This window comes from Bombina bombina, chromosome 5, assembly GCF_027579735.1.
Source record: "Bombina bombina isolate aBomBom1 chromosome 5, aBomBom1.pri, whole genome shotgun sequence".
Lineage (NCBI taxonomy): Eukaryota > Metazoa > Chordata > Amphibia > Anura > Bombinatoridae > Bombina > Bombina bombina.
In genome coordinates this window covers 625157196-625167195 of record NC_069503.1, presented here as the reverse complement: position 1 = coordinate 625167195, position 10000 = coordinate 625157196, and the positions used below count along the sequence as shown (strand labels likewise).

The 10000-nt window shown below is 35.0% G+C and overlaps 1 protein-coding gene across 1 annotated transcript in view; it reads right to left on the bottom strand.

Annotated features, from left to right (window-relative positions):
- Positions 1-10000, bottom strand: part of SLC39A6 (solute carrier family 39 member 6) — a 114683-nt gene that overhangs the window by 89725 nt on the left and 14958 nt on the right. Inside the window, exons 4-5 of the mRNA XM_053714585.1 lie at positions 5600-5794; positions 4657-4756 (exon numbers count right to left, since the gene is read on the bottom strand). Of these exons, the coding sequence (XP_053570560.1) occupies positions 4657-4756; positions 5600-5794 (295 nt within the window). The remainder of the gene's footprint in view (positions 1-4656; positions 4757-5599; positions 5795-10000) is intronic.

The window sequence follows — 10000 nt, the reverse complement described above, 5'->3', positions numbered from 1 at the left end:
TTTTTCTTTATTATGCAAACTTTTTGAGGAACCAGCTCCTACTGAGCATGGGCACAAGTTAACAGTGTATACGTATACTAGCATGTGATTGGCTGATGGCTATCACATGATACAGGGGGCTGGCAAATGGGGGAAAAATTGCCAGAAAAAAAAAAATACTGCTTATTTGAAACTCAGAGTAAGAGTTACTGCATTTTGCACTAAACGCAAACTGAAGAAATGCAGATCTATATGTAGAGCCTCACATAACAACTGAAGAGTAAATTCATTCAAAGCGCCTTTTCTGCTCCAAACAACACATATATGTATAACAAAGAAAGTACACTTTCCATCAAGTACCTCCCATTTCTCAAAACCTGTTATGATGAGGAATAGCAATCTACATTAAAAACTTATTCAAAAAAAGGTGTATAACTTTACTTTTTAAAATTTTGATAAGGGTAACTGATATGAATTGCAAAGATTTTGATGATGCTATCCTGTTTGTTACCAGTAGATCACTGTTGTGTGATTTCCCATTTCTCTCTTAGCCAGTAGTGATTTTATGGTTAAAACAAAATGTAAATTTTGTTTTGCACTAGTATATTGGACAACAATACAGTGACCACAATTACAAAAAGGGTGATTTAGCACAAGAATATTCTTATCCTGTGTTAACAAAATATAAGTTTTGTGTTAAAAATGTTCTTATGCTTAGCACATGCATAAGTATCAAAATAAAAATATAAATGTACCATAAGGCCAGATGGATGAGGTTCATGATATTGAATCTCATCCACCCAGCATATGATAAATGGGGCCCTTTTGGTATTTGAATCTTAAATATATATTTTTGCACTTTGTGATGCTAAATTTTAAATTCCACTCATTTGTCCTCTGCACTATATTTTAAATATAATATTTTATGTTATCTACCGCTCATGGAATATCAACTGCAAAAAGATACAGCTTCCCTTGAAGCTCACAAAACAGGCCTTTAATCTGACCCTTGAAAGCGCTCAATTAAAACAACATTCGACTCACAACTATTCTTCAGCTTTTTCCAAGGCAATGTATTTTATAAATCAGCTTGTTTTGTGGGACAGTGTCAAAACTGTTTGCTAAAAGATCACTATTTAAACGTGCATAAAAATGCTACTTTTTGGTTTTCTCATCCCGAAAACCTCTTCTTTTTCATCGGGTCCTGTAGTACTCCCTCTAGTATGTAATCTTGCAGGCACTTCAATCCTGTAACCATCTTTTTACAACGTGACCTAAATCATATGACATTGACAACTCATAGGTAATGCCTTTTAACCAATCATTTTTCTAACTTTATGTAAATTTGCAATGCCACATTGAACATATATTTATAGCAATGTAGACTATGCTGGCCCTCTGTAGAGATGATGATGATAAAATATAGGGGTTAATATGTTAATTACGTTTATTGCGTTGGTGGTGGATGGCGGTTTAGGGGTTAATAAATTATTTAATTTGCAATGTTGGGGTTGGCGGATTAAGGGGTTAATAATTTTATTATGTCGTTTTTTTTGTTGTTTTTTTAATACTTTGTGCAACACCGATGGATGCGTTACAAACGCGATTATAGCATAGATGTTTCAATTAATTTTCCCCACTAACGAATAAACTCTCTAGGAGGCAAGGCCCATTAAACCTCCTGTTCCAGTCTAACATCCCTGTCTTCAGTATGGTGTTGGAGCCCTGTATAGTGCAGCGGAATCTGTTGGCACATTGCAAAGAAAGATAATATTATTATTTCTAATAATCATCTCACAGAACTATAGTTCCATGTTGCTCTTTTAATGAAGAGGAACAACATTAAAAACCCTCAAATACTCTGGAAAAACTCCTGTCAACTGTCATTGACATACTTTCATAAATGCTGTTTACATGCTTTTGATGTTGGGGATATTCAAAGTACCAGCTAAAAATACATGATAATATTACAAAGTGATAAACAAATTATTTAGCAAAAAAAATAAAAAAAATCAAGGATGTTCATGCATACTGGGATAATGGGTGAGCTCTCGTATACACTTTGAAGATTATGTTAACTAAAGGACCTTCAATCAAAACTGTAAAGCTTAATCTTTTTTAGGGTATAGCTGTTCTACTTTGAGAACAGCCATAGCACCACAGAACTAGTTGAACTCTCTAAACTACATCTCTACGACACTAGACCAGTAGGGCAAAGCTCTCTGGGCTTTTACCCTTTAACAATGTCTGAATGGATGCACAAGCATTGAATGGGGGTGTGAATCATCTGGCCCACTTGAATTGATCTAAATATGCCAGGCTGGAGGCAGAAAGATGGTTTTCTGGTTGCATTGACTGAAAATTTGCAGTGCAAGGAAGCTGAGCAACAATGTAAATCAAAAAGTCATCTACTAGACTGGGCCACCCATGGAACACTATTGCATTTAGGCCCATGCTTCTAGTACAATAATTGGCTACCTTGATGCCATAAAATCTAGTTCTGCACTTTCAAAATTTGAGGAAATTTCCACATTAAAAAAATCCTGTATACAGACCGCTCTTTAGGATTATCTGGCAACTCAGGAAATTTCATTTCTGGATACTTTGAAACATGAATAATAGATAATAAGCAACATTCACTGCAGACATACTGTTGCCTTCATTGTAATGAATTACCACAAACAACTTCTGTTGTGATGTTGGACCGAATCAGCCTATAATTTTAGAACATGGAAAGACTTGTGTTTTGATAAGATATTCCTTTCCTGCAGAAATATTCCTAAACCAAATACCAACAAAACAATCTGTGTGTGAAAATAAAGATTCACTTAGGCTTCTCAAAACACCTTCTCCTGGAGGTCTCTGTTTTCCAGAATCCAACAACTGTGAAATAATGTCACATTGTAAGATTTACCCTATGAAACAGATCTTAGAGATTATATTTCTACTGAGCAAGAAAATCGAAGATTCAGAATTAAAATCTCTTACATGAAATGGCGCAAACAGTATTACTTCTATAGCTGCTACCACAAAACCTATGATTATTATGCAATCACTGTAAACAGTACACAGACTTCTGCTGCAATATCTTTAAAAGATGGAGAAAAACGGTTACTAAGAAAATATTAACTGATCTAGAGAAGAGGCAGATAAATTGTTAAAAATATATAAATGTTAGCAATAAACTATCTGGTTTTATATGAAAGTAGAGCCTCTATGGTTCAATTGAGAACCTTCACAAACTTGTTCAGTAATCCAGAAATGTCCATAAATTAACAAAATTTAGCTTGCTTTTTCAAAACATTTCAGAGCTTATAAAAAGTAGCCCCATTCCAAATGGGGAAAAAAAAAAAAATTGCCCAAAGATTGTGAGGAACATACAAAAAGATGCTTCCTTTCACTACGTTAAACAAAACCTTACAAAAAGGGGACATCTTGGTCGAGAGAGCCTCATAAAATCTATCCTGAAACCCTGGGAAACAGTATTGTTTATCAACAAGTCCCAAAAAAATTGTAAAGGCATGTTGCCTGGGAAAGTCTCAACCTGCCTTCTAAAGGCAACATTTTCACAGGAACAGTTGGTATACCAGGTTACCTTGGTCTTGACCTGGAGTGCTTTCATGGAAACCTGCAGAATTTATCAACTCTTGGATTCCTTTTATCCTTAAAGGGACAGTATACTGTAAAATAGTTTTTCCCTTAATGTGTTTACAATTGCTTTTTTTACCAACCGCAGTGTAAAAAAATGTATGAAAACTAGCTTTTTAGGGTTTATTTGTGTATATTAAAGCTCTGATTTTGTGTTTAGAAGCCACAACCTAATAAAATGGGTTGAGCTTGAAGGTATAATCAGATCTCATTACTGTATCACATTGTGTACAAATACCTGCTTCTTTATCTTATATCTGTCCATAAAACAATCACCAGTACTTGGAGAGAACAATGGAAAATCAACATTTTATTACCTTATCTCTGCTATATACCACTGGGAGTGTAATTTCTTCTGCTGGCTGTGTTTACAAAGCTTATCTATAGCTTGGACCTACGGCCACAAACTTTCAGAATAGGTGGGGATACCACATGCTAAATCAACTATTTCAAATGCCAATATAAGGGTAAAGGAGCTACTTGTAAACAATTTAATACACTTCAGCAGGTAAAGTGGATCATTGGGAACAAATTAAAGGGGAGAACATTTTTGAGTAAACTGTCCCTTTAAGGCCAATTTTTATAACTTTTTTCCTTAACAGATTCTAGGTTGGCAGAAAATGTCCTTTGTGTGAAATGTAAATAAGGTTCAGATTAAGCCCTAATGCCCCCCACCACCTTAGATTTAACAAAACAAATTATCCATTTAAGTGTCAATAACGTATCATACAAGAGTGCATATCCTTGAAACAGTCGATGTATAAAATAGTAGACCGATATAGGTTTATCTTATGGGATGGCTCATTCAACTTTCAAAGGAACACTTGAAGAATCTGGAAATTGGTGTCACCACTTAAAGAAGATCTTCCAGAAGAAAGTTACCATGCTTTATCATTATTTAAAATTATAAACTTGTGGTAACACAATACTACTCAATCCCCAAGTTAATTTTCCATGGTAAGCACAAGTACATTCAATAGCATAAAATAATGATTGCAAATGAATAATAGTCATGTTAATCTTACTTACGAGAACCAGTGTCTGATCTACCATTCTCTTCAGGATTTGAATGATTTGACAGGTTCTTTTTAAGTTCCAAATCCTCTTCATTTTCATTTTTTTTCTGATTCTTGCGAGAGAGAAAATGGATAAAGAATGAAAGCCTTTAACAACTGGAATGCTGCCTTAAATAAAAAAAAAACTTTTTTAATATAACATATTTCTGTAAGCCTGACATTAAAACTTATTAAAAACTACAGGATTTCTCTCAATAATATTTTGAAATGGAAACTGCTTCCCTGAATCTTCATAAAGGAAGGGCCTATACACATGTTTGCAAGCAGTTTCTTATTAAATGCTGCAACTGTTTCAGGGACAGAGCATGGGCAGCTTATGATAAAATAAGAAGATGCCCTACATAACACGCCATGCCGCACAATTTTTTTACGTTTCTTACAGCAGACTATGGAACCCATGCTGGCTCTTACTAGAGAGAGACACTGTTCGGTCATTTGGAATGTACAGTAGTAGCATCTCTGTGCTCTACTGGAAATAACTATATTTACTGATTTGCAGACTATACTAGTAAAGACAGGAAGGGGACACTGGAGTATTACAAGCACATCCGGAGGTACCTGGTTACAGATAATGCCTTCCCTCAAACCTCCTGCACGAAGGATTCTGTGATTTTCCATACAAGAGATGTAGGGGTGCGAGTTAACCTTGGGTTACACTTAGTGCGCTACAGATTCAGCTTAATTGACAGAGGTTGCAGTGATTGAGTTTCTTTATGAAATATTAAAAGTTTTGATTTTAATGCTACACTAATAAACGTTCTGCACTCCTATTAGTATTTTCTGTCTCCAAGAAATATCTTGGCACCAACAAGATTTTCACAACTTAGGTCACACAATTCTAAACAAATGTGTAAAGCAATCCTAGCACAGAACATAAAGCAATGAACCAATCGTACCTTTTGTTTCTTGTCCTTATACTGCTTAATCAGCGTAATTAAATGTTCCACAAGAAACATAAAGTAAAGACCTCCAAGTGCAGTAAGACCCTTCCATGTTGAATCCAAGAGAGAAGCGTTATCTTCCGTCTCATTTAAATGGCTCCTTTCATGCATGTGTGAACTGCCATGACTGTGATAATGTTTTGCATGAGACTAAAAGAAAAAGGAATAAAATGTATTAAAAAGGCGGTATGTATATGAATTATCTATGCCTATGTTGAAGGCTTATTTATGAGGAGGTACACAGATTTAAACTAATGTTTGTGCAAATCCCAAAATGATCAGCAACTCAGTATAAGTTTTAAAATGAGACATTTTTATAATTTAATGGCAAAAAAAGTATGTTCATATTATAATTTATACCTGAGCATGTTTTGGTCATTTCTATATGAGGTTTAACACAGGATAATATAAGACATAAAAAAATGAATGCCTGGTGTGTAACTGAACCAGTGAATATTAACATAAGAATAAGACACTCCATCTTTTCAGCTACCTGGACAATAGCTAAGTCAGTTAGTACATTTAGTGATTAAAACTAGACTCTCTCTCTAGTGTAAATAAATCCACTTTTAAGGGCCAGCTATACCAACTAAACAGATTCTGACAGTAATTTGGCTCAATGGTCATAACTTCACCCATTCAGACGTGAAAAAACACGTCTGGGGCTGAACCCAGGGAATTGTCAAAAAAGGGGCTGTCCATGCTAGTTACAAGATGTCTCCCATAGAAAGTAATAGAGATTACTCTGCTTTCAGTGTATCATATCTTATAATCACCATACATGTGTTTTTCAATTAGAGTAGTTTTTGTGAGTTTTAACACAATCTCACTACCTTTCAGTTTGCGAGAGAAAAAAACAACAAATTTTAGTTACACCCATGGAACGCCCCTGTTCAGTCTACAAGCAGAGGTGAGGAAGCTCATTTTACAATAAGAAAATAATATGCTTTTATAGTCTGAAATTCCCTCTGTCTTTTTTTTTTTTTTTTGCATGAGCAGTGTAGTTTTATTACCATAAATCGTTTCTTTCCTGCGCAATTTCAATACGAATTGTTATTTTTCCATATAACACTATTTTTGTGGAACAATTTTATTACAATTTTTGATGCGATTAAACAATACAATTTTGACTGCATAACTTTAGTTCAATATTTAGTTTATTCATTTTAAACAATTTTTAAATTATGATATGATGTTTTTAGTGAGCCCTATTATAATGTATGCATAGCCTTCACACACTTAAAAGCAAGGAACACCAAGGAAAAAAAACTGTCCTTTGAGAATTCCAGCAAGGGCTTCATACTACTGACAAAAATGTCACATGCCCAGAGAGCTTTAGAGAACTGGGCCGTTTGTCTTTGGTGAGGTATGTACACAAATAAACATTCCAAATATACCAAACCCTAATCTGAAATATAGCATAACTTTCAAAATCAATATGAAGCCTCTGTATAACGTGCCAGGATTATTTTGAAAACAGCACTAGCACTCACCAATTTTTGCTGGTGTCGGTGGCTTTTCTGGATCACAATGCCCTGCTCTGCTTGCCAGAGATATTTAACCATGGCAAGGCGGCACTAAGCCGGTACTAGTTGCTTAGATGAATGTAAGAGGGTATCAGCTAACTGAACAAATTGCTAGAGAGCAGAGGAGTGTAAAGAGGTAACTGCTGCCCCACATTTAAATCAAGCACTATGATAGGTCCAGTTATATAAACAATGTAAAGTGCCTTTGTGTACATGCTTTGTATAAAATTTGGCTATAAAATATTAGCTCTTAATAATGTGATCAACACTACCTATGTGTGCTGGGTTGAAGAGGTATTAAACAGTACTGTAAGACTGCAATAGCAATTGTAATTTGCTATTGTTCTTTGCATAGCTCCTGCACTGTAAATAGTAATAAAGTGTTCTTAGACACTGGAGACCACCATGTTTGCACCTAAGATTGCTCACCCTCATTTGTTATTATGATTAGGTGATGAGGAATCAGCACCATGGAAATTATGTCACTGATGCTGTCAGTCCCTCGGAATCTGCATACAGCGATAAGCCCTAGGATACTTATGTACAATCATGGCTGCCTCCTGTACCTAAGCGTCAATGATTACTGCCCATTGTGTTTGTTTTAATATAAAAAAAAAAAAAGTGTAATGCAGTGAAGGATTTATGTAGTCAACAGGGTATAGTGTGCACTTGACACTATTGTCTTAATGTACTATTGATATACCTTATATATGAGAGTCTGCATGATTTAGAGGGGACATAAGCGCAGCCTGAAACCTTTAAGGTGCTATTTTAAAAAAAGAAAGAAAAAAAAAAAGCAGGCAATATTGCAGCGTAAAGCAAAATTGAGCTCCATACCGCACTCCAATACCAGCGCTGCAGTGAGCTGGTTTTACGTGCTCGTGCACGATTTCCCCATAGACATCAATGGGGAGAGCCGGCTGAAAAAAAGCCTAACACCTGCAATAAAGGAGCGTAAAGCTCCGTAACACAGCCCCATTGATTCCTATGGGGAAACTAAATTTATGTTTATACCTAACACCCTAACATGAACCCCGAGTCTAAACACCCCTAATCTGCCGCCCCTACATTACAGTTATTAACCCCTAATCTGCCGCCCCCGACACCTACATTATACTTATTAACCCCTAATCTGCCGCCCCTAACATCGCCGCCACCTACCTACATTTATTAACCCCTAATCTTCTGCCCCCAACGTTGCCACCACTATACTAAAGTTATTAACCCCTAACACCCACTAACTTTAATGTAATTAAAATAAATCTAAATAAAACCTACTATTAATAACTAAATAATTCCTATTTAAAACTAAATACTTACCTGTAAAATAAACCCTAAGCTAGCTACAATGTAACTAATAGTTACATTGTATCTAGCTTAGGTTTTATTTTTATTTCACAGCTAAGTTTGTATATATTTTAACTAGGTAGACTAGTTAGTAAATAGTTATTAACTATTTACTAACTACCTAGCTAAAATAAATACAAATTTACCTGTAAAATAAAACCTAACCTGAGTTACACTAACACCTAACCTTACACTACAATTAAATAAATTACATTTATTACATACATTTATTACATACAATTAACTAAATTACAAAAAAACAAACACTAAATAACACAAAATAAAAAAGAAATTATCAAATATTTAAACTAATTACACCTAATCTAATAGTCCTATCAAAATAAAAAAGCCCCCCAAAAATAAAAAAAAACCTCTAGCGTAAACTAAACTGCCAATAGCCCTTAAAAGGGCCTTTTGTGGGGCATTGCCCCAAAGAAATCAGCTCTTTTATCTGTAAAAAAAAAAATACAAACACCCGCCCAACAGTAAAACCCACCACCCACACAACCAAACCCCCCAAATAAAATCCTAACTAAAAAAAACTAAGCTCCCCATTGCCCACTAACTAAAAAAAAACTAAGCTCACATTCTATAAGCCAATCGGAATTCAAGGGATGCTATCTTGGATGACATCACTTAAAGGAACTTTCATTCGAGAAGATCCGTGGAAAGAAGAGGATGCTCCACGCCAGATGTCTTGAAGATGGAGCCGCTCCTCGCCGGATGGATGAAGACAGAAGATGCCGTCTGGATGAAGACTTCTGCACGGCTGGAGGACCACTTCTTGCAGCTTGGATGAAAACTTCTCCCGGCTCAGGTTAGGTTTTATTTTACAGGTAAATTTGTATTTATTTTAGCTAGGTAGTTAGTAAATAGTTAATAACTATTTACTAACTAGTCTACCTAGTTAAAGGGACACTGAACCCAAATTTTTTTCTTCCGTGATTCAGATAGAGCATTTTAAGCAACTTTCTAATTTACTCCTATTATCATTTTTTCTTCATTCTCTTGGTATCTTTATTTGAAATGCAAGAATGTAAGTTTAGATGCCGGTCCATTTTTGGTGAACAACCTGGGTTGTCCTTGGTGATTGGCTGATAAATTCATCCACCAATAAAAAAAGTGCTGTCCAGAGGCTGAACCAAAAAAAGCTTAGATGCCTTTTTCAAATAAGGATAGCAAGAGAACAAAGAAAAAATTGATAATAGGAGTACATTAGAAAGTTGCTTAAAATTGCATGCTCTATCTGAATCACAAAATAAAAAAATTGGGTTCAGTGTCCCTTTAAAATAAATACAAACTTGGCTGTGAAATAAAAATAAAACCTAAGCTAGATACAATGTAACTATTAGTTATTAGTTTTAAATAGGAATTATTTAGTTATTAATAGTAGGTTTTATTTAGATTTATTTTAATTATATTAAAGTTAGTGGGTGTTACGGTTAGACTTAGGGGTGAATAACTTTAGTATAGTGGCGGCGAC